Genomic DNA, 19,552 nt, shown 5'->3' with positions numbered 1-19,552 from the left:
ACCAACCAGACATGCTTCAATCATTCTTATTTGTAAGCTCTTTCTAAATATCTTTCAAATCATCTTTCTTGATGGTGCAGGTACCATCTTTTTGGTCTATCTTTCAACTCATCACTGCGAAGATGAGTTCGAAATTTTGTCGGTGTCTCAAACTTATGGAACCCTACTGTATGTAATAGATAGGTAAATCAGTATGAACACCCTGACTCAGCTGGTTTAGATAACTATTAACTACCATCAAATCCTCTAAAATAGAGGCGGTCCAATAATGCGTTCACTCTGGGTAGACTGTAACCTGAAACAGGGGAGTTGAGACTCCATAGAAAGCTGAAGCTCACTAACAAGTTCAAATCACATGGGTTTCATGCACTTCAGACGAACCTCTTTCCTTTCCACCTACTCCAGACATAGCAAGAATCATAAAATGTAGAGAAACAAGTGTATTCACAGCTATTTCTACACTAAAAAAAAGGTTCCTCGTTCTCCAAGGTCCAAGCGACAGCAACTGCTTCGCAAGGACGAAAGAACAAAGCAATTGTTGAAATAATTGGCACCTAAATTGGCGGCACCCATGTTGAAATCGTTAGTCATGTTGAAACTCCGTAAACCCGCTTTTTGGTGCCCTCTAACCCACAAAACCGTTGAAACCCGTATGTTGAACTTTTGGTATCATCGTCATAAACTCATCACATAAAATAAAAACAAACCTGATAAAAACTCCCCGTGCTGGAGACGGCGGGGTTGAGAATTGCCGCCTCCGTAGATTAACACATTAAAGGAAGTGAGGTAAAAGAAAATTCGAGCCGCTCAGCGTTTACTGGGCGAACTTGGCACGGTAGAACTTCGCAGCAGCAACCATGGACTTCAATTGCGCGTAAGCCTCGGCCTCCTTGCGAGTTTTGAGTCCACAGTCTGGGTTGATCCAGAGCTGCTCGGGGCTGAGGAACTGGAGCATCTCCTCGATGCGGTCCTTCATCTCCTGCTCAGTGGGGACACGGGGAGAGTGGATATCGAAGACACCGGGTCCGATCTGAGCACCGAACTTCTCGTCGACGAAGACCTTGAGGAGCTTCGCATCAGACTTGCTGTTCTCGATGGAGAGAACATCGGTGTCAAGGGCAGCAATGGCGTGGAAGAAGTCCTGGAACTCAGAGTAGCAGAAGTGAGAGTGGATCTGAGTCTCATCGCGAGCGACAGCAGTGGAGAGCTTGAAGGCATCGACGGCCCACTTGACGTAGGCATCACGCTCAGCGCCCTTGCGGAGGGGCAGACCCTCACGGAGAGCGGGCTCGTCGACCTGAATGACGGCAACACCGGCAGCCTCGAGATCCGCAACCTCGTCACGGAGAGCGAGAGCGAGCTGCTGAGCCTGGACGGACTGGTGAACGTCGTCACGGGGGAAGGACCACCGCAGGCAGGTGATGGGACCAGTGAGCATACCCTTCATGGGCTTGGAGGTGATGGAGACAGCGAACTTGGACTCCTTGACGGTCATGGGAGCGGGACGAGAGATGTCACCGACAACGATGGGAGGGCGAACGCAGCGCGAACCGTAGGACTGGACCCAGGCCATGGTGGTGAAGGCGTAGCCGTTGAGGCGCTCACCGAAGTACTGAACCATGTCGTTACGCTCGGGCTCACCGTGGACGAGAACGTCCAAGTCAAGGTCCTCCTGCAACTTGACGACGTCACGGATCTCCTGCTCGATGAACTTCTCATACTCCTCAGCGGTGATCTCACCCTTGGTGAACTTATTACGGGTCACACGGATGTTCTGGGTCTGGGGGAAGGAGCCGATGGTGGTGGTAGGGAAGAGAGGGAGCTTGATGGTCTTGGTCTGCTCGGCAATACGAGTGGCGAAGGGAGACTTGCGGTTGTGCATCTCGGCGGTGACGGCAGCCTGGCGAGCCTTGACAGCGGGGTCATTGGTGCGGGCAGAGGTGGCACGGGAGTGCATGGACTTGGCGTTGGCCTCGAGCTCAGCGCTGACGGAGGCGGGGCCCTCAGTGACGGCCTTGGCGATGACAGCAACCTCGGTGAGCTTCTCAACAGCGAAGCTGAACCAGTCACGGATCTCGGGGTCGAGCTTCTTCTCGCTCTCAAGGGTGTGGGGAGTGTGGAGGAGGGAGCTGGAGGTGGCAACAACGACACGGTCCTTGCCGAGCTTCTGGATAGCAGCCTCGACCTTCTCAATGGCGGTCTTGAAGTTGGTCTTCCAGATGTTACGGCCGTCGACAACACCGGCGGACAGGGTCTGCTTAGGGCCAAGGGCAGCAACGACGGCATCGAGCTGCTCGGGGTTGCGGACCAGGTCGACGTGGATGGCGTGGAGGTTCTGGAGGGAAGAGAGGACCTCGATGTTGTGGACAATGTCACCAAAGTAGGTGGTGAGGGTGAGGCGGGGAGCCTTGTCACCCAGGTTGCCCAGGACCTCATAGGCGGGCTTGAAAGCAGCCTTGGACTTGGGGGCCAGGTCGTAGACGAGGACGGGCTCGTCGATCTGGACATCCTCGGCACCGGCAGCCTTCAGCTTGGCCAGCAGCTCAACGTAGAGGGGGAGGAGGTCGTTGAGCTTGTCAATGGGGTCCACGGACTGGCCACGATCGGCCTTTCCGAGAGTGAGGAAAGAGACGGGACCCAGGATGACGGGGCGGGTGGTGACACCCTGAGCCTTGGCCTCGAGGAACTCGACGACGGGCTTGGGCTCAGCAGCGAGAGTGAAGACCTGGTTGTCCTGCAGGGTAGGCTTGACGTAGTGGTAGTTGGAGTCGAACCACTTCACCATCTCCAGAGCGGGGACATCAACGCCCTCCTTCTGGAGACCACGGCCCATGGCGAAGTACTCGTCGAGGGGGTGGAGCTTGTACTTGGAGTAACGCTCAGGGACAACGCCGAAGAGCTGGATGTGGTCGAGAACCTGGTCTATTGGGGGTGTTAGAAAAGAGGTTCTTGGTGTCAATTGGTTCAGGGGAAACTGGGTGACTCACCATAGAAAGCAAAGTCGTTGCTGGGGATCGAGTCGACACCAGCCTTCTTGATCAGGCCCCAGTGCTCAGCACGGAGACGCTTGCCCTCAGCGAGGAGGTCATCACGGGAGGACTTGCCACCCCAGTAGGCCTCAGTGGCCTTCTTGAGGTCACGGACCCGACCCATACGGGGGAAACCGAGAACGGCGCTGGGAAATGGTCAGCAGGAGTCAATAATAACAAGAGGGGTGCTATCGAGCACTGGATAAGAGTAGAGAACATACGATTGAACCATTCTGACGGATGTGTGTGAAAATGAAGGGGGAAAAGGGTACAGGCGGGATCTCAAGGGAAGATAGAAGATGCAGAAGAACCCAATTGCCTTTGAGAAAGAAAGAAAGAAGAAGAAGAAGAGAAGGAGGAGGAGGAGGGAAAAGCTGAGAAGAAAAATGGAGGGAGGGGAAGGGGGCCCTAAACCACAATGGGATGGAGGGGCAGATTGTCAAGAAGGAGGTGGTTATCTGACTGTACGGGGGGATTACCACTGTATTTTACAGTACATACCAGTCTTACCGGGGACGTGCACAATTTAGACTCTTTCGAGCAGTCGGGACTCCGAAGACATAGTACTCCAAGTAAATACAGTGGTCAAAGGTCTAGGCGGTCGGGGAAGCATTCCCGAGGAGCGGTAAGAATGGTAATTCTATTGTAATCCCGGTGTCCAGAGTGACCCAGAGTGACCCCACTATGGAGTGTCCATACGGTAAATACCAATACTCAGGGGTGGACCCAGTCATTTAAGTGTTAAGAGTCTCCGTGATCGGCGGGGGAATCACGCCATTTGCCCATTTGGCCATTTGCTATTATTATTATTTGGCCACGGATAACAAACATACTCCGACTAAAACCTGACCTTGTGAACATATGCCATTCTTAGTAGCTGTAAAATCTAAACAGATCATAGTCAGATCAATTGAACACGACCTGGTATCTCAATAACCACACGGCTGGAGAAGAGGCCAACAAGTCAATTTGTTCCACCTCCATTAGCGGGGTCAGCCGGAAGCCACTGGGCGGAAGTTGGAACCCGGTCAATAATTATCAGCACCTCGTGCAGCATACACGCAAATCGCGCCAATTGCAGGGCAGAGATAGTCCATGGACTCAAAAAAAAGAAACGCATCTCTCAGTAGTTAGGTGTCAAGTGGTATGTACTCCGTACATATAAGAGGATCTACAAGCAACTAGAACTGTACTCCGTACATACTACTTGGTAAGAATTAGCTGGCCTACGAGACCAAAATGTACCGTTGAAATGTCCATATAGGTTAAACCACCAGAACACTTCCGTTTCATAAATTGACTACCCAACCTAGCCTAACAATATGGATGTGTTACACTCGAGAATCTTACAAAGTGCCATGACTGTAGAAAGCTACAATACTTTGACCACCTGTCCATAATAATCAACCACCATGGAAATCGGGAGAAAGTCGGTCGCGGTGAGCAACGAAGACCGGAGGAAAACCTTAACCCGGTCCCTATTATTCACATCAATTGGATTCAATTGGGCAGATGTGTCATAAAATACAGTCAGCGATGCCAGACTACATTATACAGCTAAGGGAAATGAGACAAATAATAATGATAATGATAATAATTACTGTCCAGCATGAGAATCATATTTCATCTAACTATAGTCACCCCAAAGAGAATGTATGACACGTTGGCCATGCTGGTACCGAGGCTCATGGATGGCATCGATTTTTGCTGCCGCTACAATGCTTGAATTCAGCGAAAACGTAGAGCCAGATCAGCCCGCAAAATTGCAATATGAAGGCCATTGATGACCGTTGGTCCTTCCTTGGTTGTTTCCCGTCTACAATGGCTGATGTATATGGCAAGACCGGACAGGGTCATTCCTCAATGAGGAAGGCCCGATCGAGGCACCTCCAGCTCATCTTCAACATGGATGTAACTCCAAGTAGACACAATCATCACATTTCTGCAAATACCTCCAATCCAACAGACAAATGATGTTTCTTCACTGTCCCCCATGGCGAAAGCCACGGCCGGCATCCCCATCGGATGTCGCTCGATCATATCAAGCCAGCGATCTAGAAGCGCAGCGGCACCAGGAACCAGGTATGAGACTGTTGGGCCATCAAGCCAAAGCTTCATTACGATGATCCCAAGAAAGTCAGTTTAACGAGTCACATCACAGTACCAGCTCATCAATCAGAGCATACACCGTCTCCTCACTCGAATTACCACCCGGGGAGCATCTCTCACATCATTCGGCGTCGATTCTCCCGCGAGTCCAAACCATCGATTGCTCACCATGAACCAAGCAAGTTCATGTTTCCGTTCCCGCGCAAGTCGTCAAGATCCGCGTCAAAACCGGCGACCCAGCTTGCGGCCTTGAGTGCTTATGGCAGCAGCTTGATGAGCGAAAGTCGTTATGACAGCGACGCCCATTTCATCTCGACTCCGAGACGCGACCTCATAGATTCACCAGCACACCGTGCCCGTCGTCGGATGGAACTGAGTGACTTGATCGAACGGAGTCAAGAGCAGCGGGAATCTGAACGGTGGGCAATCGGCCAAGGTGACGATATCCCAGAACCTCCCGAGTCGGTCTATGGGTTGCGTTTCATACCAACTCCACCCGGCACAATCAGAAGTCAGCGCAGTTTATACCCCAAAGTCCATCACGCGGTCTCTTTTGAAGGACATCAAAACCACACCATGAATTCGGCGAGATCCTTGCCGGATATGCACTTGGCTAGTCAACGAGGAAACGGATCAGTTGCGGGACCTTCTCCCGTCAATTACATCCGGGGCGGCAATGATCAGAACTGTTCGACAGATAGTCAAAGCATGGACATGAGCAATCAAAAGCACGGAGCCACAAGCCCAACCTCATTGTCGAGTCAATTACCGGACCTGGTGGTTGCCAAAAAACGACAGCGGACTGACTCGGGCGTGTTCTTCATGGATGGTCAACCTGTCCATCTGGAAGACATGGGTATTTCGCATCGACTGGCTTCTCAATCTACATCGTCCACACCAGTGTCCTGCAATCCCTCGATTGCTGAATTGATCCACAGCAACAGATATGGCATCTTCATGAACACTTCACACGAGAATATGCCAAAGGCGCAGAGATCAACCACGTCGATAACCTCTGGACACAATCTACAAGCCCCGATCTATCACCACCAGGTCGGATCGTCCTATTATTCTGAGCACCCAAGTTCGCTATTAGGCAATGCATCTCCTCTTCGATCCCCTTCTCTAGCCCTCAATTCCGAGCAGTACGTCGTTACAGTCCATGGCAGCAAATATAATGTGGCGGCTGAGGAGGCCAACCTCCAACATGCTCGAGCTCTGGCGAGTCCCGCTATTGGTAGCAAGTTCCGCGAGCACTGCGACAGTGTGATTTCCCTAAATCCCCACGGAAAGGTTGAGTCCAAAGAGGCGCCTGGAGTAGAGGCACCACGCAAAGTCAGCGTGGGTTGGATGTCTGGAGGCCGGCGAGTCGGTTATGGGTATAGTCCAGTGCCTGACGAGGAAGCTGCACAGTATGAGCAACATGGGCATGGCCATCCCAATCCACAGCAAGCTCCAGGCCAAAAGGCAGAGGCGGCGATGAGTGATGCGAATCTTCCAGGTGGTCATATTCGTCACAACCAGGTCCAAAAAAGCGACCTTGTGCATGCAGCTGGCCCGTCCACCCCAGAGCCACAGTCTAAAACCGTCAATCACCCTGCAAACACCCCCGAGGTTAACCCAACTAGCCTTCTTAGTGGAGGGGATTCCAATCAAACCAACAATGAATTCCCAGAGCCCCCTTACTTACGAGCCATCATGGAAGGCCGTCATAGCCGGGAACAAGACTGCGGGCCTGTGGTATCGGAGAAGCGAAGTACAAGAAGCCTCCATGCAGCGAAGATGCCCCCAATGACTCAATCCGAACATTCCCACGTCCCACAGAGCACGAATAACATGAGTCAACAATCAGATACCGCTCTTCAGCATTGTTCCCGCCTCAGCCAATCGCTGAATTCAAACCCACAAAAGCCAAAGAATAAAAGAGGCCACAGAACGGGGATACCGGACTCCGTTCGTCAAGAGAAGGGGCAGCATGTTCCTTCCTCAGAGCACACTGCAGTCGACATTGACCCGGGTTATCTCGGTATAGAGCACGATTCCAACGCCGAGGACGCGGCTCGTTTATTACGCCCAAGCAACCCTCGGAACGCAAATTGGGTCCGCAGACTCTCCAAGCACCAGGTCAGTAAGAGGCAGTCCAATGCACATGGGCAGGAAGTCTCGCAGTTGTCGCCAGGTCTGTACCGGAACTTTGGCTCCGGCAGTCTCGAGCGAGCGGATTCCACCAAGAGTATCGGTACAAATGTGGAGGAGCTGGCGAGTATGTATCAGGAATGTCTCGAGATGCCCGGATCCTTTGAGGGAAGTCGATGGGCCAGTCGGACAAGTCGAATGTTGTGGGATCTGGTTACGACGGATGATCGATGATGGGCGTTCAGGTTCAGGTTCAGGTTCAGGTTCAGTTGGGATGAAGCGATTGTACGAAGTGCAAGATTTGTTGATGTCGAGGTTCTACAGGCTCTATTCATATTGAGCGGGATTGAGGCAGTGGTATATTGTTAATTGGCAGGCGAGCAATCAAGTTGTTGTTTATGGTAACTGTCCTTTCCACTAGAATGTCATTAATCGTACAGAGGTATCCCATTCCCAGCGCCGAGTATGAGTATGAGTATGATACAGTCAAATTGCGAGTAAAGTGCAGAATAGAGAATAGGAATCACTTCAGCGCCGCTGTCGCTTCGAGCTCTTGTCACTAACACTGCTCAAAACACTGGCGGACCGCTTATGATTCCCGTCTTCCTTCACGGGCGTCTGTGTAGACACAGCTTCATCACCCTTTGCTTGTCCAGTCTCACCTGCAGCGGAGACCCCGGACTCCGTTGCGTCCGCGGCAGTGGAGCCCAACATACTATTACCCCCATCATCCGCCTCGGTCTTCACCTCCGGATGCTCAGGATCCTTGTTCGAACCCTCAGGAGCATTCTTACGCTCGCGTTCAGCCCGAGCAGCTTCCAAAACACGAATCTCACTCTCAACTTTCTCGGCGACCTTGCGGGCGTCCAGAAGGAGGTTAACAGACTGGATAAGTTTCTCAAAGTTCTTGCACACGCGCTCGGTAGGCATAAACAAGCGCAAGGGGATTTCGAGTTCTGCCAGAGCACTGGCCAGTTTTTGAGTTTGAACGTTCGACTTGGCCTGGGTGAGTTTTTGGGCGCGGTCGCTGCGAAATTGGACGCCTCCTTGGAGGCGTTCGTGGTGTTGTACGCCGTAGCGGGCTTCCTCGGCTGGAGTGAGGGTGCGCACGGCGGGTTGTGTCGGTGGAACGGCGGGACCTTTCTTGGTATCCTTCGTGGCGGCGGTTGTGCCCGGTGTTTCGGCGCGGCCGAGTGCAGTGGCTTGTGTGGGGGTTTGACCGACGGGACTGGGGATGGCACCTTCGGGGCCGAGGATGGAACGGCGCTTCTTGCTTTTGTCGGCTTGGAGGAGGGTTTGGAGGAGCTGGGATAGGCCTTGGCTGGATTGGTACATGGCGGTGTTGCCGACGCTGATGGGGACTTCGAGGCGGGAGTAGAGTTCGCGACGCTCAGTGATGAAGTTTTGCTCGTTGCTTGTGATGCGCTTCAGTTCTTCTAGGAGCATGGCTTCTTCGCGGACTTCGTCTGCGGTGCGGTTGAGTTGTAGAGCGGCGAGCTCCTTGCGGTCTCGCTCGCGGTCTGGGTCGTACTTCAACATTTGTTCGTGCAGGGCGAATTCGGCTTCGGACATCTCGGAGGGTGGATGCTCGATTGCTAGCATTGTAGCGGCGATGTAGTAGTACCGCGATTTCATCTGTTCCATCGTCCGGTATTGCTTGGCTGGTACGATCGCGTTGGCGTCAGGCTCCGAGTCCAGGTGTCGTTGGTAGTCGTAGCGGTCTGCTATGATCACCCAGCGCAGGTCATATTCGGTGGCGAGATTCATCAAGTAGTCCGTCTCTTCGCGACTCCAGTCGTCGCTCTTCAGGTGTCGGTTGTACTCTTCGTCCGTGTATCGCCTAGGTACACGGGCTTTGATGTTGTACTTGGCGAACGCATATTCTTGCTCCTTCGGCTTGGGCGCCTCATCCTTGCCTCCTTCCTTGGTCTCATCCAGTTCCATCTGATTTGGTTCCGGGGCAGGTGGCCGAGTCGACTCGTGTTCTCTTTGCCAGTGGTTCAAGACTAGACCGTCGGACCTGGCGTTGTTCGCGAAGGGCGTCATGCACCTGTAAAAGCCGAGTTTAGCCTCCATCACGTCTTTTAACAGCTGAAAATGTGCCTACCATTTCCGGACTCGCAACTTGTTCATGAACTTGGGTCGCCCCTTGTATTTGTTCTCGTTGATCGCAATCGGTGGCGCCCGTTCTCCGAGAAGCGCGTACAGTTCGCGGGTGATACCCTCTGCAGAATACGTTAGATAGTATCCATATAAAACAAGACAACTGTTCACGAACCCGGTCGCTTCTCAACGACTTTCGCCTTCTTTGCCGGTCTGGGCTGGCCCTCAGCGGGCAAGTCCAGCATGTCGCGAACATCCGCGGCGGCGGCCATGGTGGCTCGAATAAGGCCTCTTCGGGCGAATCGAGGCGATAGAAAGATCAAAGTAGCGTGTCACAGCAAGGAAAACCAATATGCCCCGCCGATCTCGATAAATTCACCGCGTGATGATGAAATAGTCAAGAGATGAAAATCATACGCGGCTTTCCAGAATCCAGACAAGGGAGGGTCCACGAAAGTAGCAGGCGGTGTGGGGCCGCGATGGTGCCAGATGGTCAACACTCCGCCTGTTGACAAGTTGAACCAGCAGCAGCGTTCCTTTCAATTGCTCAAATACTCTCTAGCCATGGCTTATCAGGCATCTTCGCCGTCATGGCTCGCTGCCGTTCTGGCTCTCTTCTCTATCTTCTCTCTTCTGCTTCCTGCCAACGCCCTTTACTTCTACGTGGATGGTCGCCAAACAAAGTGCTTCTTCGAGGATCTCCCCAAGGACACCCTGGTAGCAGGTATGCACATCATTATGCGAAGCTGAAATCGATGCAGACAAGAATCTCAAACAGACCACGAACTTACTTACCTATTTTCTCCCATGAACAGGCAAATTCGAAACCCAAGTGATCAACCCTAATACCAACACCTACGCGATCGACCACAATCTCAAGGTCCAAATCACCGTCGATGAGACCTTCGACAATGACCACCGCGTTGTGAACAAGCGCGAAAATCACTCCGGCCGCTTCACCTTCTCCGCCGCAGACGCTGGCCAACACCGTATCTGCTTCCTGGCCGAAACAGACGTCTCAACCTCGGGCTGGATGTCCAGCGGTCAGGGCGCCGTCAAGTTCACCCTGGACATCGCCATTGGCGAGACGAGCAAGATCGAGACCGAGGATAAGGATAAAATGAAGGATATCGTGCAGCGTGTGCGCGATCTGAATAGCCGTTTGCACGATATTCGTCGTGAGCAGGTTTACCAGCGGGTAAGATTAGACTAACTCCTACCCCCCTGGTCGTCTTCCGGACGATAGGAACATGCTATACCTCCTGTCCAAGGAAGTATGGAAGTATCCACCAGTACTGATCATTATATCTTCCTACAGGAGCGCGAAGCCGAATTCCGCGACCAATCCGAAACCACCAACTCCCGCGTCGTCCGCTGGACAATGATCCAACTGGCCGTCCTCTCCGCGGCTTGTGCCTGGCAACTGTCGCATCTGCGGTCCTTCTTCATCAAGCAGAAGCTGACCTAAACGAAAGCAGATGTTGATTTGGAATTTTTCAACTATTTGACCAGTGTTCTTTTTTAAAGCCCTTTCTATAAGCCTTGCATCTTGCTTCGAGCTCTTTGTACCACACACGCCCTGTTTATGCGGATATTGATCTTTGGGGGGGTTCGAGTGGGGATTGGGATTGTTTCTCTTTTCTTCTGTTTTGGGAGGAGATTGGTTGGTGATGCTGGTCGAGCTGGGTGGTACCCTATTCCTTTAGACTGATTCGAACAGTTCAGGATGTCGGTGTATTCCTGGCTACGAAGTGGTTAGAGAGAGGTCTACGTTTCATTGAATAAAATGAGGGGTGGTGGAGTGCTGAGAGCTGCATGGTCAGAGCGATGTCGATTTTGATAATGGATGTAATGAATTGCTTTTCTTTCCGTTATTTCAATTATGTTTACTCCGTACGTGGCTATGACTAGAGCTGGTAGAGAGTAGGTAACGAAGTTAAAGTCATGTGCACGAATGGTTTTCATTGATAGTGATATTGATCGATTTTGATGGGGGTCATGATTCATTATGTCCAGGGCAAACGGTGTAGTAAAAATGTAAAGGATGAAAAGTCCACAATATGGTATAAGGCATGGCCAAGAAGTGAAAATGAGTCGAGAGAAGAAGAGGAACTATGCCAAAGAAGTCCTCCTTGTCTCGACGGTTGGTAACAATTTTCTTATCAAAGAAAAGGGTAATTGGGGCCACTCGAGAACAATGTTGTAGAGAAGTCCTCAGGGCGTGGGTGGAGTGTCGCTGCTAGAGAAATGTTCTGTGCAACTGCCACCACTGTCTCGATAGGACCGCAGAATCCAAGGATCAGTCGTTCCAAATCGGACAGTTTATAAGGTTTCGTCATGTACCCCTTGATGCCCACCTTGGAGGCACGGTTCAACGCTTCGTCAGTCACATCGGCACTGACGGCTAGCACGGTAGGAGGGCGGTGCGCACGAAGCGGACTAGTCACCGCATCCATATCCACGTCGGAATTGGTTGTGATACTCATCCGGCGAGGATCATCATCGGCACTGGAGAACTGGGTCTGATGGTCATCCACCATCTGCAGAATGCGAGAAGTTGCTTCGTACCCATCCATTTCGGGCATCCACAGGTCCATCAAGACAATGTCAATGGGCTTCATCCCGGGGGTGGCCGGTTGCGTGGATGGACCAGGTTCGTCACCTGTCGGGGAACTGTTGGTGGATGACGAGGCAGACAAGATTTCTTGCACGATTTGCACGGCTTCTCTGCCATCAGCCGCCTCGAGGACGTCCCGGTATCCTAGCTTGCGTAACATGTTGACCAGTACACGGCGGTTGATTCGATTGTCTTCTGCGACGAGGAACCGCAGAGGGAATTTCTCGCCGAGTTTCTTGTCATGTACGTGGCTCAAAGGCTGCTTGAACCGAGCATGGGGCAGTGTCCGCGGTGGAGTTGAGCCTTGAGACGTGCTTTCGTCACCGGTGCTCGGAGTTGGTTGCTGGACTTGTTGATTTTGAGCAACCGAGTCAGAAGCAAACGAGGAAGGCTCCCAGATGAAAGTGCTGCTAGAACTTCCATGTCGGGCGTGATTGCTGAGAATAGGAGGTGTCCTCATTTTCTCGTTGGGGGTTCCAGGCCAATTGTAGGCTTCCCGCTGGTTCACAGGCACTCGGATCTGGAACTCAGAACCATGATCGGGCCCCGTAGTGGAAGAGCGAACACAAATCAGATCACCGCCCATTTTCCGTGAAAGGCCCTTGGCCACTAGGAGACCGAGACCAAGGCCGTCCTTGCTGCGTGTGGTGGATGCATCCTCACGGGCAAAAGGCTTGAACAGGTTGGGTAGGAATGCTTCAGGAATACCTGGGCCTGTATCCCGGACGAGAATCAGGACATCACTAGTTCGAGAGTCTACGGTAGCACACACGGTAATAGTGCCATTATTTGTGAATTTGATGGCATTCAAGAAAACGCAAGAGATCAACTTGGCCAAATCTCGGTCGTCTGCGAGCAGAGTGTCGGGCAATGCGGGGTCAACAGACCAGTCCACAATTTTGGTAAAGACCTCACCGTTCGAAGACCGGGACCGAATTTCAATCTTCTCGCCAAAGGCAGTCGCCTGACTGGTTGCTGAATCCGGTCGGCCACCCACATGCAGAGACTCGTTGATCACCAAACGCAACAGGTCTCGCAGTTTCGTAAATCGGAGGGCCGGGCCTCGCATGTTCATGTTGATTCCTTCAAGGAGGAGATGGGGTGCAGATCGTCGGACTGCAATTGAAGGACGGGGATCTACCATGTTGGCCATAACTGCTTCAATTTGGCGTGCCGGAGTAGCATGAACGATTTGATCACTCTCGTGGACGGCGTTCTTGACTTCCTCGCTACGTGGAGAGAGCTCTTGTCGCGAGGATGCTGCACGGAGTCTCTGCTTTCGGGCCGGACGAGTGTTCATGTCCAAAGGGAGACTTCGTCGTCGCTTATATGGGTTGACGGCGATATTGCTCCCGTCGATAAAGACGCTAGGCCGGCTTTCGGTGGTATCGGTGGCAAACGTGGGGTCAAGAAATCCGTTTTCCTGCTCCCGTTGAGGTGTTTTGGGAACCTGCATATTAAGATCGTACGCATGGACGACGTTATCAGCCGCCTCGATAGCACGGCGTGCGCTGTCCTGGACCATCTCGATGCCCTCTTTGAGAGCCTGAAAGATACCACCTGATTTAAACGGGGTCTTGCTTTCCATGGCCTCTCGCACGGTGGCATGCATGACATCCAGCATGCCGACCACACCTTGCATTGGCGTTCGCAGTTCGTGTGATAGACTTTTGGCGAACGGCTTGAGGGGATGGGCGGTGAAATGAGAGGAATCTCGAATATGATCGTGTCCGGGATCTAGGCAAGTGGGAGAATCAAGAGGCGGGAATGGAGACTCTTCGTGGTCCGGGAAGACTTCTTCCAGCAGGAGTCGCTGCACGATCAAATCCTCCAGGGAGTGTAGAATCATTTCCAGAAATGACCAAGACAGACCTCGACTCCGTACCCCGTCCTTGGACCACATCAACCCGAGATGCGCCAGGCATTTGCCAGCCGAGAAGAGTGGAATCGCCAGGTACGCGTCGGCGGGGAAGGGCAGTTGATCGTCCCCGAACGAGACGAGGGATTTGAGGTTTTCCGGAATCAGGCACCGTCGTTCATGATCCATATGTAACAGCGGGTTTCCGCCGGCGAAATATCGATTTCGTTGTAGTCCGACATTCTGGTACCCGTCGTTGTAGTAGAAGACCGCCCCGAATAGTGACGGCCGGCGCCCGCCCAGTTCCGCCATGGGCTCACCACCATATACTCGGCGAGCCACGAAGCCATACTGAGCCTTGGTGATGGAGGTGATATCCTCCATGAGCCGTTTCCAGAACAGCTCTGTATCCAAGGCCCTCAGCCCCTGTTTGAGAGCGACCAGTTGCTCAATGGCGGCGGTCTGGGCCCGATCATTCCAGCACCGGGCGGACGCGTGGAACTGTGCATCTCCGTCGTCGGGCACCGTTGCGAAACCATCGGTGAGGCATTCCGACTTGCAGGAGGGGAAGGTCATGGCGGGACGAGGGGGGACGGAATTAGGGACATCGGACTTGGGCGACTCGGACATAGTCCATATGGGATTGATTGAATATGCGAAGGTCTCGCGATCTCACACTCTCTTTTTTCTGGGGAGGACGACAACCATGGCTTTCGGTAGTGGACCGAAAGGGTGCATGGAAGGGTAAATGGTTGGACGTGTGGGAAAGTGACCCAGGCGGGATAGAGAGAGAGAGAGAGGAGAGGAGAGGGGGAAGATCAGGAGAGGAGGGGGAGATTTTCCCGTCTCTTAGCCTCTTAGTCTCTTTGGACGGGGTTCGCCTTTGGCGGTTTGGGCGGTCTAGACGCTTCAACACTGAAACAATCAAATCAGCGGGTCAGGAACAACCAGAGAGCCACAGTACCAGCTCCGATTTCTATTTCTACACAGTATACGGAGTATTCAATCCATATTCTCACAGTCTCAATCATGCCTTTATCCTAAATCCTTTGTTCAACAACTATTCTTTGTTCCCCGATTTTCCTCGACTAAACAAATCCTCCATCTCGCTACGACCAATCCAGTGCGGAGACGCCCACGCTAAACGATCGGCGGATCTAGACCGACCAGCTGCATTCCGATTCTCCAGTCGACGGCCATTCACAGGCCCATTGAAAGTTTTGAAAGCCCACCAACACGAAAGAAAGACCCTCTTCGCCTCACCCCTAAGCACAACTCTCGGGTACAAATGCAAGCAAACAATCGAGAGCCTTGCAGGGTGGCTTGGCCCCAAAATTGAGGGGAGGCGAACACCCTCGCTTGGCCAGACTCAACCGAAGGTGATCCATCGCTTTTTATCGTTCATGATTTGGCTCTTGGACCATGAGAGTTTCGGCTGTGAACTGCCGGCTTTGACAGCAACATGCACTGCGGTGGAGTCTGGAGGGCCACACTGGCACACTGAAGTCATAATGGGCAGTGGCATGTTATCCGAGAATGGCGGTCGAGGGCAACCATCGAGATCGGTTTAGATGCGGGGCGGCTGAGAATCTGGCCTGGTGGACTTTGCGATGCACCAGTCCTAAACAGGTATGCGAATGGATGAGAGACTAATCTATACAGTACATACACAAACGTGAATTGAGTTCCAGTTGTTGGTGACCCCTCGCACCGCATCGCTCGCCTGTCGGCTACGAATGCCATCCCAGTTATCGGGATGAAGCATATCGCAGGCAGAATCTAAACAGTCCCTCGATCAACGGATACTAATCTCTTCCAACTACTCGGTTTACAGTGTTATGAGTACGCCAAAGGACAGCCCCGGCCCTGTCGGAGTGTATGAGAGCTCAAATAACCCTTTTGTACATCCTGCATCTACAACATCAAGCGGGATCGATTCTGTGTGGCCAAGCAATCTAAATATATTGTCCCCACCTCGGGTCAACCTCGTCCTCTGTTGTGATTCGTCCAGTCCACGAGGGGAACGCATTTCCTCGCGCCAACACGGGAATTCCATGCGAGAGACAAATGCCCTCCCCAAGCAATTGAGATGATTGAGATGCCGGACTGGAAGTAGGTGGAGTGTGGTATAACTGGTGACAACATCTTACAGGGACTGTGGTTTATGACTTCATATCTAAACATGGGGTACGTGAATAGGTTGCCTGTGGGACAAATAATGCAGGTCTCCATCGGAGGATGAATTGGAGCCGAGAGCCAGAAGTATAACAAGAGAAACGACCAAAATAGGATAAAATATGCAAAAAATTGCTAAGCATAACACATAAAGGCTGACAATGGCTAAACATCAAATCCCCAACCTTTTCATCTAATCATTCATAGCATTAAGCTCCGAATCCCAATCCCACCTCGGCGACCTCCCATCATCCGAAGCCATCGGTGACATAATCGACACCGGCCACTGAATCAAAATATCAGGATCCACCGAATCACCACCACCACCTTTCTGTCCAGCAGAGTGAGACATCTCCACCCCCAAAGAGATCCCCCCGCCGCACCAGCACCATGCGTCGGTGGCGTCAGGTAGCCCGGCCCGATATCGATACCAGGCAGATCCAGATCGAGAAGAAGGCCATCGGGTCCCTTTGCCGCTACGTCGAAGACAGGGTTATGCGGGTCCATCATGGCCCAGTAGTCGATGACGGAGCGGAGGACGGCGGATTCTGTGGGGGTGAGTTCGTCGACGAGGGGTTTTTCGCGGAGGAGGAGGGTGGTGTAGCGGCTGCATTGGAGGGCGAAGGATTTTAGGGCGTTGGCCTGATGGAAAAAGGTTGGTTAGATATGGGATCCTGTGTATTTGATTTTGGGTTGACAGGAGCGAAGGACTGTCTCACCATCATTTGCGCGTTCGTCCATAGTTCGGAGACTTCGCACAGGTAGTCGAGGGATGTTTTGAGGTATTCTGCTGAGCTGTGGCTGACGGCTATATCGTCGCTGTGTAGATAGAGCGCGTGGATGGTACTAGCCACCAGGATGCAGTAGCTGTATACCGAAGGAACAGGCATGTATCCCGCTGCTTTGGCTTCGACGAGAACGGTGATCAGTGAGCCGGCGTGTACCAGACACGTTGCGCGGGTTTCTTCCAGCCAGGACGGCGGCATATCAGACGATGGAACTGATTGGATCTTCAGACTGAGAAGATATGGATGGCTGAGAATGCAGTGTGAAAGGTGATATAAAGTATGAGAAAGAACCATATGCGCAATTCGCTCGCGATCGCGGTCTTGCATCTGATCTTGAGGACGAGCTTGGCCCGGTGCAGCGAGGACGGGGCTGTTGTTCACGGCTAGCTCTTTTAAGAATTCCAGGTCACTGTGAATACGTCTGTATTCTGATTGGGATTGCCAGGGCTTCTCTGGATTGTTCTCTGAGTTCATCATGCACTTGATTGTTCGCCCGAGGACAGAGACCAATGCAATGCTGATACCGAACATTCCTGGGCGAAGCGACGTATCTCGGTGATTCTCGTCTAGTAGACTTTTCAATGTCATTGTTGACTCTCCTTTTCCCGAATTGCGATACGTGGGTAGACTCAAGAGACAATCCGAGTCTTTGATAGCGGGTGGTCGTTGGAAGGAGCAGCACACGAAGCGATCAAGGAGATATAATGACCAAAAAAGATTCCTCCGTTCGTCACGCTCCAAGCTAGAGAAATTCGTGCTCGGTTCAAGCATCAATTGTAAATCTTGGCTGATTCGCACCGCCATGCCAATCTTTACCCAGGCACCTCGCCGCCGGCCAGCTATTCATATTCAGCACGAAGCACCTCAACAGAATATGGATCGATTTGTCAACACTCACCGGTAGCATCGATTACAGCCAAAAGGGCAAGGGCTTGAATCACCGTCACATCGTCAGTGTCATCTAGCCCATTCTGCGACGTCACGATAAGCTCCCAGGAGCATCTTGCGTAGCCATCGATGGTACTCTGTTTCCTTTCTCGCCATTGCGAGCGAGACGAGTAGCGAGTAGCGGTTGCGATTAATGCTAGTCGAAGATGGAGGGGTATTTGATTCTTTGCTGCCTTTTGCTGAAAAAGTTCCGCATTGAAGAAGCCGTAGGGCTTATTGTGGCAGTGTCGGAAGTAGACGTCGCATGCTTCTAGGAAGACTGTGTCGGGCGTAGGGGAATTGCTGGATGGGGATCAACATTGGATGATTTACGATTGATAGAGCAATTAAAGAACGCTGATTATGAGCTCAACGACCTCAATAATTTGGAACTTACCTTGGTGATCTCTTGCGAGCATCCATGTGGTGATTATGCGGGGATGATAGTGTCATTGAATTGGTGAAATAATCTTGTCAGACGTAAGGAGTGAGATCTGGCGGTTTGCTGGCATTTTCAATAAATTTTCCAATTGCCAATGTTTCTTTCTGTAGGGTCCCTGGTGACCTTTGGAAAAGTTAGAAAAACCCGGAGGACCCGCTTCTCCAGGGTTTGGCATATTGAAGGGCAAGTAAGGGGAGATTATGTTACTCAATTCTTATATCCTGGTTTGTCGGAGTCCGGGGCAAGTGGGGTGGTTGTACTCGGCCCGGTGTTGCATTGGCCATTGATTCTCCGCGTGTAACCGGGGTTTGGTGTTGGAGGAAGGAAAATCGCGATTGTTACCTGGATGAAGCAGGGAATGATTCTCGAAGAATAGTCGACGATCCTGGCTGAACTATAAAGTCACATGGCCTCTTGCATACAGTAGATTGAAAGGGGGCTAAAAGTGACGCAGGGTCTTGTCATTCTTCCAAGGAACAAAGGAATCAACGATATGGGAGGCGGGTCATGTGATGGTGGTCAGGTGGACAGACAACATAGACTCTAGCTAGTAACCATTCGACTACAACAGTATGACTACTCACATCTCGAAATGTGACGCATTCGCCATGTAAGCAGTTGATGTATGGAGTTTACAGCGCAGTAAGAGCCCAAAAAAACCCCCAAGGATGGCGAAGAGTTGCTGATTTGAGTATTGAAGGGAGTATACGTGACAGCACATTGTGGCGCTAAATCCAAAGAAACAAAAAAAAGGAAAATGGCAATTCACAGGTCTGCCGTTCACAGCAAAAAATCAAGAGAGTCGAAACTAATTCCTAGCGGGATTGCCTTGCTGTCCGACTTCCATGGAGCAATCCTGGGATCGAACGGTCGCACTTTCCAATCATCTCCAGTAGGCTCCACGGCGGTGGAACCCTCGCCAGGTTGATCAGGGCCACCACAATCCGGCAGCAAAATGAACTGGTCGCGGAATCGTTGCAGGTGTTGTTCAATGAGTTCGCCATATCGAGACAAGAAATCCAAGTCATCAATGCCGCACAATCGTAACGCAGCAATGCACTGATCCAATTTTCCCATCTTGACTTTCAAGTCGTGTGCACTGCCACCAAGACTGATAGCTTTCAGAAGGAGAGTCGATGCTGAAATGATGCAAACACGAGTTCGACGGGGTGCATATCTCAGTCTTCCTTCTACAAGCATTGCTGTGGCACGTTCGAGGACCTCGCGGCTGGCAGATATCGCCTTGTCGATGTGATCCCGGTCCTTTGGATGCATGAAAGGTCTATGTCAGGGTGCGTTGGGAGTCTGGGGTTGAGTAGCGCCTTGTAAAAGTGCTCTTTCAACTACTGCTTGAATGGATAGGGCGCT

At 52.0% G+C, this 19,552-nt stretch overlaps 7 protein-coding genes across 7 annotated transcripts; 2 read left to right on the top strand and 5 right to left on the bottom strand.

The window, feature by feature from the left end:
* Positions 1 to 814: 814 nt before the first annotated feature.
* Positions 815 to 3,261, bottom strand: N7473_005548 (5-methyltetrahydropteroyltriglutamate--homocysteine S-methyltransferase; the record flags this gene model as incomplete). Its single annotated transcript, XM_057151488.1, has 3 exons — positions 815 to 2,922; positions 2,988 to 3,175; positions 3,251 to 3,261. 3 exons carry the CDS (start codon positions 3,259 to 3,261, stop codon positions 815 to 817), a joined length of 2,307 nt encoding a protein of 768 aa, XP_057009293.1.
* Positions 3,262 to 5,022: 1,761 nt separating this feature from the next.
* On the top strand, positions 5,023 to 7,508 carry N7473_005547 (uncharacterized protein; the record flags this gene model as incomplete). Its single annotated transcript, XM_057151487.1, has 2 exons — positions 5,023 to 5,111; positions 5,171 to 7,508. 2 exons carry the CDS (start codon positions 5,023 to 5,025, stop codon positions 7,506 to 7,508), a joined length of 2,427 nt encoding a protein of 808 aa, XP_057009292.1.
* A 294-nt stretch (positions 7,509 to 7,802) lies between these two features.
* Positions 7,803 to 9,649, bottom strand: N7473_005546 (SANT/Myb-like DNA-binding domain-containing protein; the record flags this gene model as incomplete). Its single annotated transcript, XM_057151486.1, has 3 exons — positions 7,803 to 9,324; positions 9,382 to 9,499; positions 9,553 to 9,649. 3 exons carry the CDS (start codon positions 9,647 to 9,649, stop codon positions 7,803 to 7,805), a joined length of 1,737 nt encoding a protein of 578 aa, XP_057009291.1.
* A 217-nt stretch (positions 9,650 to 9,866) lies between these two features.
* Positions 9,867 to 10,845, top strand: N7473_005545 (p24 family protein; the record flags this gene model as incomplete). The annotated part of the gene is made up of 3 exons (XM_057151485.1): positions 9,867 to 10,101; positions 10,193 to 10,575; positions 10,696 to 10,845. 3 exons carry the CDS (start codon positions 9,867 to 9,869, stop codon positions 10,843 to 10,845), a joined length of 768 nt encoding a protein of 255 aa, XP_057009290.1.
* Positions 10,846 to 11,539: 694 nt separating this feature from the next.
* Positions 11,540 to 14,482, bottom strand: N7473_005544 (ATP-binding response regulator; the record flags this gene model as incomplete). The annotated part of the gene is made up of 1 exon (XM_057151484.1): positions 11,540 to 14,482. One exon carries the CDS (start codon positions 14,480 to 14,482, stop codon positions 11,540 to 11,542), a length of 2,943 nt encoding a protein of 980 aa, XP_057009289.1.
* A 1,836-nt stretch (positions 14,483 to 16,318) lies between these two features.
* N7473_005543 (fungal specific transcription factor domain-containing protein) lies at positions 16,319 to 18,165 on the bottom strand (the record flags this gene model as incomplete). The annotated part of the gene is made up of 4 exons (XM_057151483.1): positions 16,319 to 16,669; positions 16,747 to 17,654; positions 17,714 to 18,045; positions 18,140 to 18,165. The coding sequence occupies 4 exons, from the start codon at positions 18,163 to 18,165 to the stop codon at positions 16,319 to 16,321; spliced, it is 1,617 nt and encodes a 538-aa protein (XP_057009288.1).
* A 799-nt stretch (positions 18,166 to 18,964) lies between these two features.
* On the bottom strand, positions 18,965 to 19,459 carry N7473_005542 (uncharacterized protein; the record flags this gene model as incomplete). The annotated part of the gene is made up of 1 exon (XM_057151482.1): positions 18,965 to 19,459. One exon carries the CDS (start codon positions 19,457 to 19,459, stop codon positions 18,965 to 18,967), a length of 495 nt encoding a protein of 164 aa, XP_057009287.1.
* Between the last annotated feature and the right edge of the window lie 93 nt (positions 19,460 to 19,552).

Source organism: Penicillium subrubescens (genome assembly GCF_028828155.1).
Source record: "Penicillium subrubescens strain IBT 31985 chromosome Unknown utg000004l_segment0_segment0, whole genome shotgun sequence".
NCBI classification, from domain to species: Eukaryota; Fungi; Ascomycota; class Eurotiomycetes; order Eurotiales; family Aspergillaceae; genus Penicillium; species Penicillium subrubescens.
Note: the sequence above shows the minus strand (reverse complement) of the source record. Positions and strands in the feature narration are given on the sequence as shown.